This window comes from Lissotriton vulgaris, chromosome 10, assembly GCF_964263255.1.
Source record: "Lissotriton vulgaris chromosome 10, aLisVul1.2, whole genome shotgun sequence".
Classification (NCBI taxonomy): domain Eukaryota; kingdom Metazoa; phylum Chordata; class Amphibia; order Caudata; family Salamandridae; genus Lissotriton; species Lissotriton vulgaris.
The window spans coordinates 180,604,311-180,627,670 of record NC_141698.1 but is presented as its reverse complement, the minus strand read 5'-3'; the positions used below and the strand labels follow the sequence as shown (position 1 = coordinate 180,627,670).

At 46.4% G+C, this 23,360-nt stretch overlaps 1 protein-coding gene across 4 annotated transcripts in view; it reads right to left on the bottom strand.

Moving 5' to 3' along the window:
* Nucleotides 1-23,360, bottom strand: part of TOM1L2 (target of myb1 like 2 membrane trafficking protein) — a 562,608-nt gene that overhangs the window by 211,200 nt on the left and 328,048 nt on the right. For all 4 annotated transcript variants that reach the window (XM_086940832.1, XM_086940834.1, XM_086940831.1 and 1 more), the window contains exon 8: nucleotides 10,128-10,261. In XM_086940832.1, the coding sequence (XP_086796958.1) occupies nucleotides 10,128-10,261 (134 nt within the window). The remainder of the gene's footprint in view (nucleotides 1-10,127; nucleotides 10,262-23,360) is intronic.

The following is a 23,360-nucleotide window of genomic DNA, read 5'->3' as shown; positions in this document are numbered from 1 at the left end:
CACTATCCATCTAGAAATGGATCTCTTGGACGCTGCCAAACCAGTATTTGTAGGACCATAGCTCACAAAAGACGGTCTGTGTGCCTCAAAGACTTTGTTTTATCTAAGTAAAACTTCAAAACCCTTTTCAGATCTAATGAATGTAGAGCCCGTTCAGCCGGACTCGAAGGGTTTGGGAAGAAAGTAGGCAATGTTATGGTTTGATTAATATCAAAATCCGACACCACCTTAGGCAGGAAAGCAGGATGAATTCTGAGTACCACTCTGTTTCCATGAAAAATAGTGTACGGTTCATTGCAACACAGAGCCTGGATTTCGCTCACCCTACGAACAGAAGTGATGGCCACCAGGAACGCTACTTTCCAAGATAACTGTTGTAAAGACGCTTTATGTATGGGCTCAAAGGGGGGACCCATTAACTTAGTCAACACCACATTAAGCTCCCAAGGTGGAGAAGGAGACCTGACTGGAGGATACACCTTCCTTAATCCTTCCAGAAAATCCTTCACCACAGGCATCTGAAAGAAAGACATCTGTTTTGGCGATTTTCTATAAGCAGGTATTGCAACAAGATGGACTTTGATGGAACTAAACTGCAAACCAGATTCAGCAAGGTAAAGTAGATAAGGCAAGATCACCTGTTCTTGACCATGAATAGGGTCAAGACCCTTACTCTGACACCAAAGGTAAAAGCGTTTCCACTTAAATCCGTAGGATTGTCTTGTAGAAGGTCGCTTTGCCTCCTTAAGGATGTTCATACACTCCGGATTCAAAGTGCCCGTACTGGATGACTTCAGGAGCCATGCTGCCAAGCGCAGGGAGGGCAGATTGGGATGAAACACTCGCCCCTCCTGTTTGGACAGAAGATCCGGGCGACACTGCAATCTCCTGTGAGGCATTATTGACAACTGGAGGAGATCTGGGAACCACCACTAGCGTGGCCATTCTGGGCAAATCAGAATCATTCTGGAGTCGGTCTTGTACAACCGATTGATCACTGCTGGTATCAACGGTGTCAGTGGAAATGCGTACAGCAAGTTTTGACACCAGTCTATCAAAAGGGCATTCCCTTGAGACCCTTTCTGGTAGAACCTGGACGCGAAGACGGGGCATTTTGCATTTGCCGCGTCTGCAAACAGATCGATGTCTGGTGTTCCCCAAGCCTGGAAAATGCTGTGCGCGACGTCTTCGTTGAGAACCCAGTCGTGCGCTTCGACGAAGTCTCTGCTGAGGCCGTCCGCCTGCGAGTTGAGACTCCCTGGTAGGTGAATCGCTGTTATGGACAGCTCTCGTGCAAGTAACCAATGCCAGATGGTCTGGGCTTCTATGGACAAAGTCCTGGATCTGGTACCCCCCTGCTTCTTTAAGTAATACATTGTAGTTGTATTGTCTGTTTGCACCAGGAGGGACCGAGTCTGTAGAGATGGAGCCAGGGACTTGAGAGCAAGATGGACCGCTCTGAGTTCGAGTAGATTGATGTGATATCCTTTCTCGAAGTCTGACCATAGCCCTTGATCCTGCAGAGGGCCCATATGCGCCCCCCAACCTTGGTGAGAGGCATCTGTGATCAGAGTCTGCGTTGGTGGGTCCTGATGAAAAGGAACTCCCTTCATCAAGTGTGCCTTCTTCATCCACCACCTGATGGAATCTCTTGCAGACTGTTGGAGCTGGATTCGATCCTCCCAGCATCCCGTCCTCTGTTTCCACTGATCTTCCAGACACTGCTGTAGAGGACGCATATGCAGACGTGCGTTTGGCACGATGAAGATGCACCATGCCATGGACCCCAGGAGAGAGGACACTTGCCGAACTGTCGGACATGCAGACTGAAGGAGAAGAAAACACTTTGCCTTGATGGATGACCACCTCTCCTCCGAAGGACACACGCTTTCTTCTTCCGTGTCCAGTTGAGCACCCAGGTAGTGGATCTTCTGGGTGGGGTTCATTATGGACTTCTTGTAATTGACTTGAAGGCCCAACTTGCACATGAGTTGGAGACATATCGATAGATGTTCTTCCAGTAGCGATGGGGATGAACTCTTCAGAAGCCAGTCGTCTAAGTACGGATATATGAAAATCCGTCTCTTTCGAAGACAAGCCGCAACTACCGCCATGCATTTTGAAAATGTTCTGGGAGCGGATCTCAGGCCGAAAGGGAGCACTGCGTACTGATAATGGTGAGCAGCTACTTGAAACCTGAGAAACTTGCGATGTTTTCTGGATACCGGAATATGAAAATAAGCATCTTTCAGATCGATGGAGCACATCCAATCCCCCTGGTGCAACTGAGGGAAGATCTGATGAAGAGCCAGCATTCGAAACCTCTCCTTTCGAATGAATTTGTTCAACCGTCTCAGATCCAGAATGGGTCTGAACTCCGTAGCTGGACCTTTTTTCTTTACGAGAAAATAATCGAGAGTACAGGCCTTGACATCTCTGCTGAGATGGTTCCGGTTCTATGGCATTCTTCTTCAGAAGGATGTTTGCTTCCTGTTGTAAACGCTTTATATTCCACTGTAACCTCGTTAGAGGACGCATGACAGGGAGTGGCTTCTTGAATCTCAAAAGGTACCCGCTTTGAATGATACCCAGTACCCATCTGTCCTTTGTGATCTGTTTCCACTCGTCCAGACAACACACAATACTTCCCCCAACCGGAGTGGCACACGGTTGCGGAGGAAGCCTCCGTTCATTGTTTTTGAGGCTGCTTGGTAGCAGATGACTGCTGCCTATTTCCGTTGCCTCTGCCTCGTCCAGGTCGTCGCTGTTGGAATTGCGACCTCTGTTGATTCTGGCCTTGGTTTTGCGAAGACCAATTTGTCTGTTGGTTCCTCTGCTGGAAAGATCTCTTATCAAAGGGACGAAAATTGCCCCGACGTTTAAATTATCTCTTCTTTTCAAGACCTACGGCCTTAAGAGTGTCCAACTCCACTTTCATTTTAGCCATCTCGTCGTCAGCGTGAAATCCAAACAGAGTCGAACCATTAAACGGTAAATTTACAATTTTTCTCTGAGCCTCAGGCTTTAGCCCAGGAAGGCGAAGCCAAGCTGAACGCCTAGCACAAACACGTGTGCATAACCATGAGCTGACAGATCCGCCGCATCAGCAGCCGTGCTAATGCTCTGGTTAGCCACCAATCCTCCTTCTTCCACAATTTCCATGAAGTCTGTCTGATCCTCCTTAGGGAGTTTATCCGAAAAACGAGCCACCGAATCCCAGAGCAGACGATCATAGCGGCCCAATAAGGCTGCCGCGCTGGCCACTCTCATAACCGACCCCGAGGTGTTGCACATTCTTCGCCCCAAGGAATCCATACTCTTACTATCCTTTTCAGGTGGAGCAGAAGAGGTAGATGCTGCAGAATGCGCTTTTCTGACTGCCGCCACAATAAGTGAGTCTGGAGGTGGGTCAGAACGCAAAAATATTGGATCTTCTTCTGGAGCCTTGTACTTCTTTGCAATCCTAGAAGGACCTGAACCCACCGTGGCCGGAGTTAAGAATGTTCTCATTGCTGGTTCTATCAAACCGGGCACTAACGGCAGAAGAGGCCTGCCAGTCGTCTTGTGATGCACGGTTTCAAAGATAAATGACGTTGCCATTTGGGGAACTGCCATCTTGATGTTGAACTTATTCGCCCCACGACATAACACATCATTAAATGTGCTCAAATCATCCACAGGAGACACTCTGGAAGGAGGAGTAGATGATATAGTGGGAGAATAGTCTCTATATGAAGATCTTAAAGAAGACGAAGACGCCGTAGAAGAAGGTGAAGGGGTTCTACGCCGCCTCTGAGGAGTTGCCGATCGCTGCCTCCTACGCTCCCTTGAACGTGATCTCTCTCTCACAAGGGATCTCGAGCGTGATCTTCTATGCAGCTCCGTCTGAGGGACCGGAGCCCTCTTCCCCATTAGTCCCACATCTGGACGCATCTTCCAATGTCTAAGACTTTCCAGCCACCTCAGTGACATGTTAATAGGTTGCTCTGTACGCTCAGGTGAAGCCTCAGGTGAAACCTGCACAATATGCAGTCCTGCTGAAGGCTTGGAGGCTCCGGAGACTACACTGTGCTCAGAGACCAATGAGCCAGATGGAGTCCGTTGTCTGGGCACCAATTGTCGGTCATCTGACAACTGCCCTGAGGTTGAGCCAGAATGAGCCACCACAGAAGAGTCCTCGTGCACTGTCTCTTGACCCACCGCAGACCTGTCGACTTGCTGATCCTGCGGTTTAGACGCCACTAAAGGTTGTGGACTTATTTCTGACCTCGACAAAGACCTAAGTGAGGTCTGAGAGGCTGGTCCTGATAGTCTCGAAGCCGACCTGACTTCAGGTGGGGGAGACCTAGACACTCCATGCTTCGAGCCCGAAGCAAGCTTCGACGTCGACCTACGTCGTGGTGGAGACCTTGATCTTCTTCTTTTAGGTCTCGATGTTGAATCCTTCTACGTCGTTCTTCCTCTCGACGTCGACCTTTTCCTCGACGACGACGTACGTCTCTCTCTCGACCTCGGTCTTTCCTTTGATGTCGATCGATGACGCCCTCTCGACGTCGCACCCTTTGACGTCGATACTCGATCCTTTGACGTCGGACGCCTCTCTTCCCTCGACGTCGATCTCATACGATCCTTCGACGCCGAACGTTGAGCCCCCGGCGTCGTCCTTATTGCAATCGACACCAGATGTCTCGGCGTCGAACAAGATTTCGACGGCGACTGTCGAGACGCTGAACCTTGCCTCACCGGCGAAGTCCTCGAGCACACCTTTTTTGATGGCGACGCTCCCTGGAGTCGATGTTTTTTAGTTCTACCTTCTGGAGAAGCTGTTCTTCGACGTTTGGGATGAGAAGATGGCTTAGCAGAGAAGCTCTTGGAACTCTTCTCACCACGGTTTTCTGTCTCCAAAAGGCCCAGCAACCTCATTTTCTCCCTTTCTCTTAAAGTCCTGCTAGAAAGGTTGAGGCAGTGATAACACTCTTCCACCTTATGAGAAGCTGGAAGACAAATCACACAAACTGAGTGTGGATCAGTTTTTGACATCTTCTTCCCACAGAAGGGACATTTGTAAAATAAAGGTGGCATTCTGACTAAAAAACACCAACAGTTTAGTCAGAAAAAGATATAAAGCCACCACCAAAGTAATATATTGTCAAAAAAAGACAAGAAAAACCAACTTCTGACAGGAAAAACTACAAATGAGCAGAGCTCAAGTTCCAGGTTCCTCACAGAACAAGCCGGAAACAAGAACTGACCTAACTGTCACCTGTGATGCATGATGGGAACAGAGTTCTCCTGGAGGCCTTAAAGGCAAAGTGTGCAGATTCTCTGGGGCCTTAAAGCAGGGTGCCAGTCTGATTTTCTGTACACAGACATTTTTTAATATGCAGCCTTGTAGGCTAATAACTGTTTACAGCAGGTTCTTTGATGAAAATAAAAGGTTTTTCATGGTTATGAAATGCATTTTAGGCTCATGCCTGTTTATTGCATTTATATATAGCATATTTTCATGCTTCAGACCGTGTGTAAGGTTTGGCTTTATTAGCCTATGCATATATGTTAGGCTGCATATTATGGTTATTATACATGTATATGTGTATAATTAGTTAGTACTATGTACTTTTGGTTATATTTACACATATATATGTATATTGTTTATGTGTTCCGGGTTCCCGCTCATGGGCGGAGATAATTCAGTGCTTATGAGTATCCCCTGGAAGAGAACATGGACAAACTGCGACATGGTTTGTAAAAATGTCCAACGATACGGACTTCACATTCCATCAGCGCTGAGCATTTCAAAGCGCAGGACCTGTGCAGGCAACAGCAGGGCGTCTCCTTGGCTGAGCAAGCTGCTAAAATCTCCACACAAAAAGGTTGCCCTCAATGAAGACGCCACTCAAGTGGAGTTTAATCCCTGTTCATTGAAGGTGAAGTGACGGGCTTCTCCGTGCTTTTGTGAGAGGCCGCCCTGAAGGGTTGGAGGCCCCCTGCTCGGAGGTTGTGTTTGGATTTGATTAAGGGGGCATGACCCACACACTGCTGTGTCAACCTACTTAAGGGTATGCTAAATAGCGAAAGAGACGGCAGCGCTGGAAGGGATTTGGTGAGGGAAACCTTGTGCATCAATCATTCCGGAGAAAGAGCCTTTTTCCAGGTGGTTTGAATATTTCAGCATCGTGTTGTTTACATGACTTGTGACTGAGTTCCATTTGGATTGATTAAACATTATATGCATCATGAAGCTAAAGATAATTAATACACGATCTTTGCCAGTATAATAAGAACTTTCGTTTAAACACCAGTTCTTACCTGTGTGCCATGATGCTTTGGTGGAGATGAAGGCTTGCTCAGTCAGGTGACCAAAGACACTACAAAGATGGATGCACAGATGCACTTTGATGACTGCTTCCTCTCCGTGAGCAAGGCTGTAGTGCCGATACATGTAGGGCTGTGGGAAGCTATGTGCTACATGTCCTGGATTAAAGGCAATTGTCTCCGGAAATGGGCCTCTGTTTTGTGTTCATTGAAGGTGAAGTGACGGGCTTCTCCGTACCCATTGAGAGGCTTTCCTGAAGGGTTGGAGACCCCCTGTGTATGTGTGTGTGTGTGTATATATATATATATATATATTTGCTGTGTGTCTACAGGGGTGAGACTCTCCTCAAGGGCAACTTTGATGTGTTTTATGTATAGCGGCTTGCTCGGCCGCGGAGAGTCCCCGACGCTGGAAGGCGTATCACGAGTGCTGGAAACTATCGGCACTTACGAGACCTGTCGAGCCTCACTCACAGAGACATTGGGTATGCGGAACAGCAGACGCTTTCAGCAGTTCTCCTAACAAGGAACTATATTTTAATGAGAACAGGACACAAGCCACTTGGATAGAGAACCACACGAGCCTGGGGCAATATTTTTCTGGACTACTTCTACCAGCATGCCCCGCAAACACGCCCACTGGGGCGGGACTCAAAATCAAATAAATGGGTGTTCCACGCAAACCTGTGTTTCTGTCATCTCATGCCAGTGATCAAGAGCTTGCGCTCGAAACGCGTATGGCAATTTGGAAATGCGAGGTGTTGGCTGGCTGCACTACCGCCTGTGAGTTTGCTGTGTGTCTACAGGGGTGAGACTCTCCTCAAGGGCAACTTTGATGTGTTTTATGTATAGCGGCTTGCTCGGCCGCGGAGAGTCCCCGACGCTGGAAGGCGTATCACGAGTGCTGGAAACTATCGGCACTTACGAGACCTGTCGAGCCTCACTCACAGAGACATTGGGTATGCGGAACAGCAGACGCTTTCAGCAGTTCTCCTAACAAGGAACTATATTTTAATGAGAACAGGACACAAGCCACTTGGATAGAGAACCACACGAGCCTGGGGCAATATTTTTCTGGACTACTTCTACCAGCATGCCCCGCAAACACGCCCACTGGGGCGGGACTCAAAATCAAATAAATGGGTGTTCCACGCAAACCTGTGTTTCTGTCATCTCATGCCAGTGATCAAGAGCTTGCGCTCGAAACGCGTATGGCAATTTGGAAATGCGAGGTGTTGGCTGGCTGCACTACCGCCTGTGAGTTTGCTGTGTGTCTACAGGGGTGAGACTCTCCTCAAGGGCAACTTTGATGTGTTTTATGTATAGCGGCTTGCTCGGCCGCGGAGAGTCCCCGACGCTGGAAGGCGTATCACGAGTGCTGGAAACTATCGGCACTTACGAGACCTGTCGAGCCTCACTCACAGAGACATTGGGTATGCGGAACAGCAGACGCTTTCAGCAGTTCTCCTAACAAGGAACTATATTTTAATGAGAACAGGACACAAGCCACTTGGATAGAGAACCACACGAGCCTGGGGCAATATTTTTCTGGACTACTTCTACCAGCATGCCCCGCAAACACGCCCACTGGGGCGGGACTCAAAATCAAATAAATGGGTGTTCCACGCAAACCTGTGTTTCTGTCATCTCATGCCAGTGATCAAGAGCTTGCGCTCGAAACGCGTATGGCAATTTGGAAATGCGAGGTGTTGGCTGGCTGCACTACCGCCTGTGAGTTTGCTGTGTGTCTACAGGGGTGAGACTCTCCTCAAGGGCAACTTTGATGTGTTTTATATATATATATATATATATATATATATATATATATATATATATATATATATATATATATATATATATATATATATATATATATATATATATATATATATATATATATATATATATATATATATATATATATATATATATATATATATATATATATATATATATATATATATATATATATATATATATATATATATATATATATAGTATTTTAATGTTGTACATTTGGCATCTGGGAAAGCCTTTCTTTTAGAGAGAATTGTATAAAATAAAACCCTAAGCCTTATTCTAAAAGAGAGAGAGTCCTTGCATTTTGTAAAATAAAACCCTTTTCTAAAGCTGGTCATGTCTCCTGCTTCGCCCTGTGGGTTTGAGCTACTGTGTAGAAGATTCTGTATTATCTGAGGGGTGAAAGCAAGACAGTACTGGGAGGGGATGTTTTGGCATTTAGCATTTTCTACAGTGGCTAACAGATCTATGCCCAGAATCCCCCAAAGCTGAAGTAGCAGTAGAGGACTTGAGGTGGAGTTCCCAAGAGGAAGAATGCCCTTGATTTTCTGTAAGTCACACATTACCTGCCACTGTTACGGAAGGGATTATATGGTTATAATCATGCAGGATATGAGTGTATAACCACTCTTCTTTCAGAAGACATCAGGTACTCTCTTTCAGAAGACATCAGGTTCTTGCACACTCCCACATTGTAGAGTAAGAAACACTCCTTATTGGTGTGCTAAAGTGGAGCTGCATTACAGCACAACACCTCATAATGTTACATTAGAACAGAATAAATACAACAGCCATTGTAACGTAGTACTGCATAGTGAAACATACAGCACTTGGAGGAGAAAGCCGCGCAGGCTTCACAATCCCTGGATTCGTGGTCAGGTGACAAACAGAGATTGCACACCTCGTGTAGGTCCTTGTGTGGGAATTTAGCACCACACATTGGACATTTCTTGAATGGAGTCCTTTCCATGGACTCCGGGCTGGACTACGTCAAAATAGGCCTCCCGGTCCCGTCGACGTAGAGTTGTAAATCTTCGGTGTTGACGTCGAAGCGCGTCGAAATGGGAATGAACTCACGCTCGATAAACAATACCGTCGAATTGGAAAGGGAGTACGCGCCGAAATATAACTTCTTCTCGAAGTCGATCCGGAGTGCTTCGATCCTCATCCGAACCCGATGTCGGAAAAAAACAATCCAAGGATCGAGCCGATGCCCATGCGCACTATCACCCAAGGGAGGAGTCACCAGCCTCGTGCCTACAAAAGACTTCTCCAAGAGAAAAAGAAGTGCAATAATCCGAGCCCAACACCAGATGGCGATCTATTCATAATGTACCATCTGCAGCCCATATGCCTCGAACATGAAGATTTTGCAGAATGGCTGGAATTTAATTTAACCCCCTTTGGGACCACCAGAAAGCATTCAATAAGTAATCAAACGGAATATCTTGGAGGCTATTCAAAATCAGGAAGGGGGAGCAAAAGTAAAGGACGTAGAGGGACTTTAAATCTAAAGGAAGGGAAGCATGAGCTATTATTCACTATACCTACCTCTCTATCCGAGAGAGTTTTAGTTGGATATTATTTATGTATGAGTGGTTCTTATACAAGCATAGTAGGTAATTTTACTTATACTGCTTATTTGCTTTTCACAACCTTTTTTACTGTCATGGTCTGGTCATTAATGACTGGGTTGTAGTCTGTCTTTCTGCACAACATTTATTGTACTGAACTGTATTACTGAATTGCAAACAGTCTGATCAACAACAAGTGTACTACATATGATACATGAAATAGCAGGTGTGTGTTCAGTATGTGGTGGCCCATTACAAAACGCACAAAGTAGCGCCGTGGGTTCCATAGATTTCTGAAAATAAAATTAAACTATATTTGAATACTAAAACACCTGCATTATCCATCCTGAACCCTGGAATATATATTTTCCGTGTTTAATTGGTGAATCAAGATGGCCTATTTCTAGGAAGCAGAGATGACTTCCAGAGGGACCTCACCTTTCGTATCGGAGAAAGACATTATTGAGGTCATCATTGACATGCAGCAGCTCCTCTGTTACCTCTTCGTTAGACACACGCGAGATGAGCTCCACTATTCTTTGCTGCATTGCTCTGCAAGTTCTGTTCAGCTCCTGTGTTAGTTAGGAAGAAAGCACAGCATAGCACCTTTTTTTCATGTTTCTTTAAAACAGCTGTTTTTTCAGAACAGATTTTATATTTCAACTGCTGCATATTAAACGCAAAACATTGACCGAAACGTTTAAAAAGAAACCGATAACAAAATCTCTGCAGTGATGTTTGCTCAGTATACAACACACTAGCAAAGACAGATTGCCTTGAAACACTAGTGGAAGGCTTGTTTGGAAGGAATGTATAAAAGATACATTGGTGTCACATATTTTTGCATTACTGAAAAGTATTTCTTTTTGATTTGGAAACAGGTCGGTTGGCCGTGAAAGGTGTGGCTTGTATAATCAAAATTTTTAGTAAGTGCAAATCGTAGTGATGCCACAATAGCGAATGTATAAAGGGCAGGAGAATAACTTGGTAAGACAAGAATAGGCAAAACATTGGCTGCCAGCCTTGTGCTTTGATATATGTTGTTTTTTTGGTAATGGTTGTGTAAATATATTTCTGGGGAGCTGCTGGGCCTTTGACAACATAAAAAAAGCACTGGCTAAAAGGAAAAAATTGTTTTGGTCTCAAAAAACATACATTGCCATTGTATTCCGTGGCACTGAATGGAACTACTTTATGTGTGTATGTTCTTCTTGCGAAAGGGCTGAAAGTCATCACTCACAGTGAATTTAGCCAGTGGCTGAAGTGCCATTGTCCCAAGCTGTATGCTTGGGTCGGGTGGAACAAAGGTGATACAATAACAGATGAATGGATGAAGAGGGGTGGGTAAATACCCGTATAAGTAAGAGCATTATATACATATTTTTAGGAAAACAAACATTTTTGGACTAACACCAGACCTAAAAAAAGAGGAGGGTTATTAAGGCTAAAGTGCCCTCTCAGATAACCGTTACTCCTAGTCGTAGGCTCATTCCCATTCACTATATGTGATTATATCAGCCACAAAGTGGCAGGACCAGGAACGGATTAAGAAATTGCCAAATGACAACTCAGCTAGAACTATTTGTATCATACACATCATGACCCAATTGAACAAGTTACTTACCTCTAGTAACGCTCTTTCTGGTGGATACTCTGTTTAACTGCAGATTTCTCACATATAAAATAGCACCAGTTGCCAGACTGGATCTGGAAGATTTTTCAGTATACCGCCTGTGTGCCAAGAGGTGGTATTATGTGGCTCCTCATCAATCCTCACACCACCTTGGAAGAAAAAACGTCAGCTGTATATCACCAGAGCACGCTGATGTTAGTTTTTTTTCTGGACAATGCCCATGCCCTCAGAAGTGAAGCCCAACAACTTGAGACTTCTGTAAGATGGAAAAAATTCCATTTTACAAAATGGGAAGGGGAGAGAAAGTTAGGAATCTGCAGTTAGATAGAGTATCCACGATAAAGAGCATTACCTGATGTATGTACCCCATACTACTGAGGGATACGTTTAACAACAGATTACTCACCTCTATTATAGATACCAAAGCAGTACCTTTGCTGGTGGTGGGCTATGGAAAGACTTAGACAAAAAGGTCCTGCAGGAGCAAACGTCCAAACTGTCCTTCCTGGCAGACTTGGCTATCAAGGCAGAAGTGCCTCTTTAAAGTGTGCACTGATACCCACGTAACAGCCTCACATATATCCAGGAGAGGCAGTCCATGTGCTAATGCAATGGTAGCAGCGTTGGCACTAGTAGGATGGTCTCTCAAACCTTTTGGAGGCTAAAAGTCTCTGAAGCCTCAGAGCCAACCTCACAGACTGCTGGCACATCAGAATCATTAACCAAATGTCCTAGACTCCTTGTTATGGGGGAAGGTCTCAAAATTGCACTGTATTCAGGATGGCTTCAACAAAAGGACTCAGGAGAGACTTCAGCATATTAATCGTGAACCCCAAAGAAGTAAGGAGGTTCAGTAATCCAGAGGTGGTCTACGGATGACTGTGGCAAGCCCGCCTTCAACAGCCAGTCGTCAAGGTAGGGGAAAGATTGGTACCCTTGACCTTTTCAGGTATGCAAAAAAACACCATCACCTTCATGAACACCTACTGGTTATTGGTGAGACCAAAGGGGAGGACAGTAACTTGAAAATGCTTGCACCCTACCTTAATCCGAAGGGAGCATCTGTGGTCTGGGAGGACGAGGCCCTGAAAACAGGTGTCCTGTATGTCCAATGCCAGTATCCTGTCTCCTGGATCCAGGGAAGAGAGAAACTGGGCCAGCGTGAATAAATGTACCCTTATAAAGGAAGATGTTGAGGGGTCGAATATCTCATATAGGTTGAAGGCCTCTGTTGTTCTTCAGCACTAGGAAATAGGGGGAGTAACACCCACTTCCGATTTCTAAGGCTGGGACTTTCTCCATGGCTAATTTTGCCATAAGAGCCTGGATTACCTTCAGCAAAACGGACAAATAGTCCTCTGAAAGTCATTCTGATGTAGCTTAAATGGGCAATGAGTCGGAGAACTATAATTACAGGTAAGTAACTTCTTTTCTCCTCAGGTATTGGATCTTTCATAGATTCCCATGCTTGAATCAGAATAGTTAACCCACAGTATTAACGTACAATGAGAATATGGTAGTGGAAGGTGGGAAGAACAGTGGCACACCTTATTGGAATAGATGTCATGGATGTCATGGAACTGATTGTCCTACTGCTGCATCAGATTTTTCTGTAGCATCAAGGAGGTAGTGTTGAGTAAAAGTGTGCCTGCAAGACTAGATCGCTGCTCAGCATATTCGTGGAATGGGCACACCTGCAAAGAAACCTGTGGAGATGGAGACAGCTCTGGTGGAGTGGGCCTTGACCTTAGCAGTCAAAAGGTTTTCCTGCTTGTCAATGACAAAATTGTATGGCCGAAGCAATCCATCTAGCTATAATCTGCTTAGAAACAAGAAACCCCTTTCTGAGGTTCCTGTAGGCTACAAACAACTGATATGTATGTTGTTAGTCGTGTGTATGTAGAACATAAGACATCTTTTGATATCTAACAAATGTAATGATCTTTCCACTGGTGTTTGAGGATTAGGGAAAAATACTCTCAATAAGACTGGTTTGTGTAGGTGAAAGTCTGACGGGACCGTTGGAATAAATTTAGGATTTGTCCTGAGGATCGCACTAACTTTTGAATTGGAGAAAAGGTTGTTTGATCGTAAAAGCCTGGATGTCACTCACCGATTCTGCTGAAGGAAGTGCTGTCTTCCAGGAAATGTACTTTAACTTCACTTTGTGAATTGGTTCAAACGAGTGTTTCATTAGTTGCGACCGTACAATACTGACATGCCGAGGAGGAAGAAGTTTTACATTCTGAAGAGTCCTCTAAGGAATTGCTTTCTTATTCTCGGGGACCATAATGATGGAAAGTTACTGGTTCTACAAAACCTGGAAATGGCTGCTAGATGGACTTTTATGGACAAGTGAGAAAGACGAGATTTTGCTAGGTGAAGAAGGTATGGAAGTATCTGCCCTGGTGATGATGCGAAAGGATGGATGATGTAGTCCATACGCTAGATTCTAAATCTCTTCCACTTAAGTTTATATGTTTTATTCGTGGTCTGTGCTCTGGCGAGTATTTTTCGACATTTGGAGAGAATATTTAGTTTGGCAAATTCATGGAACTTAGGAGCCAGGCCTACATGTGAAGAGATGTCAGGTTGGGATGATGGACCTGGTCTCGGTTCATCGTTAAACAGGGTCGGTATTGGTTTCAACTGAATGGGAGGTTGCTCCGAGAGGAGCAGGAACCCTGTAAACCAAAATTGGCAGGGCCACTTAAGGGCTATGAGAAGGACTCAACAAGACTTTCTCTTCATCTTCCTTAGAAACTCTGGGATCAGTGGAACTGGGGGGAAAGCATAAGCATAAATTCCTGACAATCTGATAAAAAATGCATTCCCCCACAATCCTTTCTGCGGTTGCCAACTGGTGAAGAACTGGCATTTGCTATTCTCACTCGTCTAACAGGTCTAAGCCTGGTGTATCTTAGCAATGGAAAAGATGGTCTAGAGTTTGATGGTCTAGTCCCCATTTGTGGCAGGTGGTGCTGGTCTTGCTTAGTGAGTCTGCAAGGATGGTGGATACGCCTGGAACATGTTCTGCCCTGAGAGTTATCCTGTGTCGAAGGGCCCAGTTCCATATCTCTTGCACTTGAAGGGATCGCGTTCTGAACGTGTTCACCTTGTTTGTCCAGGTAGTACATACTCGTGGTGTTTTTGGTTCGGATGAGAAACAAGGATCCTGTGATCTTGGCTAGGGAGGATTTTCGTGCCAATGAGATGGCATTTAGCTCCAGAAAGTTGATATGGAGTGCTTGTTGGGCAGTTCATTTCCCCCTACCGTCAAGTCCTGAAGATGAAAGCCCCAGCCCTTGAGGGATGCATCTGTAGTTATCACACATTCCAGAATCAGCGTCAGAAATTAGGCCTTCGGAAACATGGTACCACCATCGCATGGTTTGCCTCATTGTGGATGTAATCTGAATGATAACTTTGAAAGAGCTGTTGGTATGTAGCCACTGGGTCTCCAAGTCCTCCTGAATTGACCTCATGTGGAGACCGAAATTTGGTATGAGGGCAATTCATGAGCCGAGTATCCCCAGAAAAAAACTTGTAGAGATGGACAGAAGAAGAGCTTCTTTTGGCGATGCGCAGTGCTAGGCTGCAAATCTTTTCCTGTCTCTCGTGGGAAGCGAAGATTTTTGCTTGGATTGTATCCATCACAGCTCCCAAAAAGGCGATGGTGGTTGTAGGCGTGAGGAGTGACTTTCAGTGGTCGACTGAAAGGCCTAAGGCAGGGAAAAGAGATAGTCTTGCTCCCGTATCTTTTGCTCTTTGCTGGGATGTGCTTGCTTCTATTAGCCTATCGTCCAAATATGTGAATACTTGGACTCCTCCTTGCCTGAGATATGCTGCCACCGGAGCGAACACTTTTGTGATTACTCGAGGTGCTGATCTTAGTCCAAAGGGCAACACCTTGAATTGGTACTGGGTGGCAGCTACCCTGAATCGCAAGAATTTCCTGTGCTTGTGATGGATTGGGACATGAAATTAGGGATTTTGGAGATCCAAGGTCATCATTTGATTACCTTGATTTAGAAGGTGTAGCACATCCTGAGGAGTGATGATACGAAATGGCTGTTTTTACAGAAATGTGTTGAGTTGACGAAGATCTAAGATGGGGCGCTAGTCCCCTGTCTACTTCCGTATCAGGAAGAACCAAGAGGAGAAACTGATTCCCTTCTTAGTCTTCAGTACGATTTCTATGGCTCCTTTGTATATCATTGTGGTTATTTGCGATAAGAACTCTTTCAAGTCGGAAGGTTATTGTCCTCGCAGTGGTACATTTGGTGGGGTCTTCTGAAACTCCCGGGTGTGCCTTGGGAGATGATATTGAGGACCCATCGGTCTGATGTGATCTGGGACCATTGGAAGAAGTAATTGGTAAGTCTACCCCAATGTGAGTAGTTGAGGTGGGGGTTGTGGCCGGCACATGCTGGGGTCACTGCTTCTTGGCTGTGTCTCTGCTTTCCTCTAGCAGGATTTCGGTATGCTGCAGATGGAGGTTGCCTATAGGACTTCTGCTGTTGCTGACCAGCAGTCTGGCAATATTGTCCTTGATAGGGTTGGTACAGTTAGTACTGTTGAAAACGACCTTAACCTCGAGCTCACAGAAAGGGCTGCCATTTATATTGACTAGCACCCAGAGATCTGGGTGTCTTGGTGTCAGTCTTGATGGACTGGAGCGTGTCGTCAACATGTTTGCCAAACAATAGTTCACCATCATATGGCATGGCCACAATTTTTGTTTGAATTTCAGGGCAGAAGGAAGTAGCTTTAAGCCATCTCTAGCATCTGAGGACTGCTGCCCCGGCTAGTTGTCGAAATCCTGTGGATGACACATCTATGGCATAGTTTATTATTTCTGCTGAAACCTTCTTTTTCTCCTGCAGTATCTTTCGTGCCTCTAGTTTTGCAACCTCTGGTAAGAGGTCATTATATGTGGAGATTTTTGACCACATTTGGGGGTCGTAACATCGAGAATTGCCAAAGAGTTTGCTGCTCGGACAGTGGCAGCCGCCACTGTAGAGAACTTTTTTCCTATACTGTTGCAGCGCCTCCCGTCCCTATCTGAAGGAGCAGAGAGGGGAGAAGATGGATATTTTTAACTATGCTGGGCCGCCTGTGCTATAACAGAATCTGGTTTTGATTGGCCAATCAGACAAGCTGGAGAATTCTCAGGCACTTTGTATTTTTTATCTAGTCTAGGTGGTACTACTGGTATAGAGACTGGAGTTTTTATAACTTTTGAGGCCGTCCTCCCGTAGGAAGTCCACAATCAGGACAGCCCGAACTGCTTTCCTAGTTCTTTTGGCAGCCCGTTCAATAATGCCATGAAATCCACCAATACCACCCGGTGGAGAATATTGGTGGTGGTGTAGAAGAAGACAGTGTTTGTATTTGGTAATCATCCCACTCATTGGGAATTGAAGTGATTTCCTCAATCTCACCCTCCTTTCTGTCTTTGTCCATGAATGGAAGATCTTCCACAGGAGGCTCAGGAATTGCAGCAGGCAAGGGTGGCAACGATGCATAGGGTGCCACAAGAAGCAGTAATGGAGTCCAGGAAAAGGGTACCAGAGGAAGTGGTCTCGGGAGAGGTGTCTGTGGTAGTGGCGGGGCAGACCCTGATGGCCAAAATCTGAAGTACTAATCCTGCAACATATTGTGCAAGTTGGTAAACAGTGATGTTGTCATATGTACTGTAGGTTCCTGTTTAGTATACGTTTGATATTGCTGTTGCTGTACATATTGAATAGTTGGATATTGCTGATCACAGTATTGCTGGTCCTTTTCATCTTCCTCCTGACACTTAATATGAAGGTCTGAAGGGCTAGTAACTGCTCCAAATGTTCTGTTGTCATCTGAATACTCTTCTTCCTCCTCACCAATATCTAGGAGATTATCTGGAGGGATAGGTGAAACCTTACTGGGTGAGGTGTGAGAAGGTATCAGTGTCTCTTGTGATGATATGCGCTTCAATTGTATTAGCATCAAAGGTACAGAAGAAAACCAGTTAGCTGATGGTTTTAGATTATGATTTAGAAAAGGGGGTGGTGATGAACAGAGTGTCTGAGTTAAACAGACCACTCTTACCCAGTCCAAAGATCAGGGCTTGATCCATCACCGTTATTTATCTCACTGCCCCATCCCAGCTCAGAACCTGGCTATATGCAAATCAGTCTGTCCCTGGCCCAGTGCATCATGGGAACAGGGCAGACTAAACTACCAAGCCAATTCTTCACCAGAAAGGAGACAAGCTACCAGGGACCGGTTTCTGGCATTTCAGCCTTCTTCGGCCCGGCTTGCTTGAATCCTGATGGAGCAGTGAGAAAGGGACTCATGTCTGAGTATACCCTGCCACACCTATAGTGCCCAAAAACGATTTAGAAAAGGGGGTGGTGATGAACAGAGTGTCTGAGTTAAACAGACCACTCTTACCCAGTCCAAAGATCAGGGCTTGATCCATCACCGTTATTTATCTCACTGCCCCATCCCAGCTCAGAACCTGGCTATATGCAAATCAGTCTGTCCCTGGCCCAGTGCATCATGGGAACAGGGCAGACTAAACTACCAAGCCAATTCTTCACCAGAAAGGAGACAAGCTACCAGGGACCGGTTTCTGGCATTTCAGCCTTCTTCGGCCCGGCTTGCTTGAATCCTGATGGAGCAGTGAGAAAGGGACTCATGTCTGAGTATACCCTCACCACCCCTTGTTGTAAATATTTTTGTCCACCCTAAGCGTGGAAGGGTATTCTCAGATGTGAGACCCTTGCTCATTGCACCATCAGGATTCAAGCAAACCGGGCCGAAGACGGCTGTAATGCCAGAAACCGGTCCCCGGGAGCTTGTTTCCTTCCCAGTGTAAGAATTGGCTTTTGTAGTTTGGTTTGCCCTGTTCCCATCATGCACTGGGACAGGAACAGACTAATTTGCATACAGCCAGGTTCTGAAACTGGGATGGTGCAGTGAGCTAAAAAACGGTGTTGGATCTAGCCCTGATCTCTTGACTGGGTGAGAGCTTTCTGCTTAATTCAGAGACTCTGTCCCTCACCACCCCTTGTTGTAAATATTTTTGTCCACCCTAAGCGTGGAAGGGTATTCTCAGATGTGAGACCCTTGCTCATTGCACCATCAGGATTCAAGCAAACCGGGCCGAAGACGGCTGTAATGCCAGAAACCGGTCCCCGGGAGCTTGTTTCCTTCCCAGTGTAAGAATTGGCTTTTGTAGTTTGGTTTGCCCTGTTCCCATCATGCACTGGGACAGGAACAGACTAATTTGCATACAGCCAGGTTCTGAAACTGGGATGGTGCAGTGAGCTAAAAAACGATGTTGGATCTAGCCCTGATCTCTTGACTGGGTGAGAGCTTTCTGCTTAATTCAGAGACTCTGTCCCTCACCAGCCCTTGTTGTAAATATTTTTGTCCACCCTAAGCGTGGAAGGGTATTCTCAGATGTGAGACCCTTGCTCATTGCACCATCAGGATTCAAGCAAACCGGGCCGAAGACGGCTGTAATGCCAGAAACCGGTCCCCGGGAGCTTGTTTCCTTCCCAGTGTAAGAATTGGCTTTTGTAGTTTGGTTTGCCCTGTTCCCATCATGCACTGGGACAGGAACAGACTAATTTGCATACAGCCAGGTTCTGAAACTGGGATGGTGCAGTGAGCTAAAAAACGGTGTTGGATCTAGCCCTGATCTCTTGACTGGGTGAGAGCTTTCTGCTTAATTCAGAGACTCTGTCCCTCACCACCCCTTGTTGTAAATATTTTTGTCCACCCTAAGCGTGGAAGGGTATTCTCAGATGTGAGACCCTTGCTCATTGCACCAACAGGATTCAAGCAAACCGGGCCAAAGACGGCTGTAATGCCAGAAACCGGTCCCCGGGAGCTTGTTTCCTTCCCAGTGTAAGAATTGGCTTTTGTAGTTTGGTTTGCCCTGTTCCCATCATGCACTGGGACAGGAACAGACTAATTTGCATACAGTCAGGTTCTGAAACTGGGATGGTGCAGTGAGCTAAAAAACGGTGTTGGATCTAGCCCTGATCTCTTGACTGGGTGAGAGCTTTCTGCTTAATTCAGAGACTCTGTCCCTCACCACCCCTTGTTGTAAATATGATGGTTTTAGATTAGGCCTTGACAGTAATGTCGTCGATATTGCTGCAGACGGGGCCATTGTCAATAGTGTTGCTGTCGACGGTGGTGTTAAGAGTGTCAATGAATATGATGCTGCCGCCGACGGTGTTGCAGTCGATGGCGCGGACGACAAAGGTGATGCCGTTGATGTTGCCGACTTCGACATTGCAGACGACGATTAATCCGAAGATGATCGGAACTTCAAGTGGATGGATCTCTCTTGGAAGTCTTCATAGGTGGGTACTTTACTAGAGTGCTGTCGAAGGCAAGGTTGGCTTTGACGTAATCTTGATGGTGGTTATTGTTGTTGTTAATGGCAAAAACGATATCACTGGCGAAGCTGCCGTAGTGAACAACAATGTCACTGTGGTAGCAGTGATGATGGAGATTGCCTTCGACGATATGCTCTTCAAATGTCTCATCAACGAGAAACAGCTTTTCGCCTTCTGAGGTGACAAAACTGTGTTTGTAGACGCTGGGAGAGATATATCAGGTTTCTTAAACTGGGCAGCCATGTAGAAGGTGTGGAGGGGTTCAGAACGACCCTTTTCTGAGGTAAGTTGATTTTTAGAGGTTGATGGACGCTGCTCTACCCTGGACCGTGAAATGTGTGTTTTCTTTGATGCCTTGCAGGATTTTTGACACAAACTCTCCACAGATCGATCTCTCTCTTATTAGAGGATACAGTCTTAAAAGAAGTGTCAATCTCCTCATCAGACAGAGCGATTTTTTTTTAGGTTTAAGCTTCTGCAGCCATAACAGAAGTCTACCCTCTCTATCTCGCAACGTCTTGTGAGAAAAAGTACAGCAATTTTAAAATCTTTTACCTAGTGGTCAGGGAGAACCAATAGTGTAGTTCTTGTGATGGTCACTAGTGTGAAGCTTAATTGTTCCATAGGTGCTGCAGGGTCGAAATATACCTCTCTTGGCTGCAGGAGACATGGTGTTTGAAATGTGAATGAACTTAGCCAAGAGTAGAAACGCTCGTAAAAGAAGAATTCATGTCAGAAAAACCAGAAATCTGAGCAGAGCTTGACTCCCATCACACGACGTGCGGTAGAAAAGAAACGCGTTACTTACCTGTAACAGCAGTTATCCAGTATTGGTGTCTTTCATAGATTTACATGCCTGAATCATTCCCCGTCGTCGAGACGGGAGCCTCCGGTACATAGAAAAGTAATGTCCTATAGACATACTTAGAGAAAATAGGCCTAAGGGCCTCACCTTAGTAGCCTATCCTTGTCCTTATGCAAAAAGGACCAAACTCTTAGAGTCAGCCAATCAGCTATCACCTCCCTCTAGAACCTTCCTGACAGGAGCCTCAGTCTCTCAGATTTTCGTACGCACCAAGCTAGGTAGGCGTAATACCGTTAGAGAGAAACGTGAGTCCTTCCAGGGGAGGCGGGAGGGTTGCATGTGAATCTATGAAAGACACCAATACTGGATAACTGCTGTTACAGGTAAGTAACGCGTTTCTTATCCAGTATTAGGGGTGTCTTTCATAGATTCACATGCCTGAATCAGAGTAGTTAGCAATACATTATGCACATTTCTGATATACTCATGCTACATAGTCATTTTAGATAATACACATATTACCATGCGACTTTGAAACATTAGCATATATCAATATATTATAACAGCAAGAGATGTGCATACCAGGATGGCGGGATGTTGGAAGGCTCACCTCACTGGAATAGATGGCGAAGCACCGCCTGGCCCACTGCTGCATCCTTCAGAAGTTCAGCATCCAGGCAGTAGTGTCTGGAGAAGGTGTGCGGTGACTTCCACGTCGCCGCTCTACATATGTCCAAAATCGGCACCCCAGCGAACAGCGCTGCTGATGTGGACATCGCTGTGGTGGAATGCGCTTTAACATTAGCACTCAAAGGCCGTCCGGCCCTGTCATGGCAGAATGCTATCGCTGAGGAGATCCACCTTGAGATGCTCTGTTTCGTTAGAGGCATACCCATCCTTGGCCTACTGTAGGCCACAAATAGTTGTGATGACTTCCTGAAACTCTTTGTTTTGTCTATGTAAAACTTTAGACACCTTTTGAGGTCCAAGGAGTGTAGCGTCCTTTCTGCTGCAGTGGTAGAGTTCGCAAAGAAAGAACGTAGAACCATCGGTTCATTAAGGTGAAAGTCTGAAGGCACTTTCGGTATGAACTTGGGATTTGTCCTCAGCACCACCCTGTCCTGTTTGAACTGCATGAAGGGTTCCTGAATGGATAGAGCCTGTAGCTCGCTTACTCTCCTGGCAGATGTTAGAGCGAGCAGCAGAGCCGTCTTCCATGAGATGTACTTGAAGGATGCTCGATGAATGGGCTCAAAAGGGTGCCTCATGAGTTGGTTGAGGACTAAATTGAGGTGCCATGTCGGTGGGACCCTTCTAGGTCTTGGGAAGGATCTATATAGTCCCTTTAGGAACTGCTTGATAAGCCTATTGGACCAAAGAGACGGTCCTTTGAAACTCCTGGTGAATCGTGAAATGGCCGCCAAATGCACCTTTATGGATGCATGCGCCAGTCCTGACTGTGCCAAGTGCAGTAGATATGGCAATATCTGTTCGGGTGTGATATGGAGTGGTCTCAGGCCTTTCTCTAAACACCATATGCAGAATCGTTTCCATTTTAGAGAGTACGTTTTGTTGGTACTGTCCGCTCTTGCTTTTGCCAGCACGTCCCTGCATTCCTGCGGGATGTTTAGATGACAGAACTCTCTGTGCTCAGGAGCCAGGCCGATAACCTGAGCGATTGCAGGTTCGGGTGTTGCACCTGCCCGTTGGACATTGTCAGCAGATTCGGGTGCTGCTTCAGACGGATCGGTGTCCTGATGGAGAGGCGATGAAGATCCGAGAACCAGTGCTGCCTCGGCCAGAACGGGGCAATTAGAATCAGGGTACAAGGCTCCGCCTTCATCTTCCTGAGGACCCTGGGAATCATCGGAAATGGCGGAAAAGCGTACACAAATACGCTGAACCAACCGATGGAAAAAGCATTTCCGAGTGACCTTGGTTGGGGACGCCAGCTTGCGTAGTTTGGGCGTTTGGCGTTCTCCTTGGTGGCAAACAGGTCGATTCCTGGGACTCCCCATTCTGAGAATATGTGATATGGGGAGACGCTTGTTGTTTGCTGCCTGTCGCTGCTTTACACGGACATTCTTTTTGGACCCTGTCAGCCCTTCACGACTTGCGGAACCCGCTTCGCGGGTCCCGCTGCGCCCAAGAGGTCGAGGGAATTTTGTAAGACATCTGCGTGGGAGGACCAGGGCTGCGAGCGTGCGGGGCAGGACTTCCAATCCCAGAAGCCCCTGCACACCGCGCCTCTGACCAGCTGGCCGCTCTCCCTGGCCATCACCACGCCCCGCCTTTAATCCTTCAAAGGGCGGTAATTGACTTTCCGACGTGGGAGACGCTTGTTGTTTGCTGCCTGTCGCTGCTTTACACGGACATTCTTTTTGGACCCTGTCAGCCCTTCACGACTTGCGGAACCCGCTTCGCGGGTCCCGCTGCGCCCAAGAGGTCGAGGGAATTTTGTAAGACATCTGCGTGGGAGGACCAGGGCTGCGAGCGTGCGGGGCAGGACTTCCAATCCCAGAAGCCCCTGCACACCGCGCCTCTGACCAGCTGGCCGCTCTCCCTGGCCATCACCACGCCCCGCCTTTAATCCTTCAAAGGGCGGTAATTGACTTTCCGACGTGGGAGACGCTTGTTGTTTGCTGCCTGTCGCTGCTTTACACGGACATTCTTTTTGGACCCTGTCAGCCCTTCACGACTTGCGGAACCCGCTTCGCGGGTCCCGCTGCGCCCAAGAGGTCGAGGGAATTTTGTAAGACATCTGCGTGGGAGGACCAGGGCTGCGAGCGTGCGGGGCAGGACTTCCAATCCCAGAAGCCCCTGCACACCGCGCC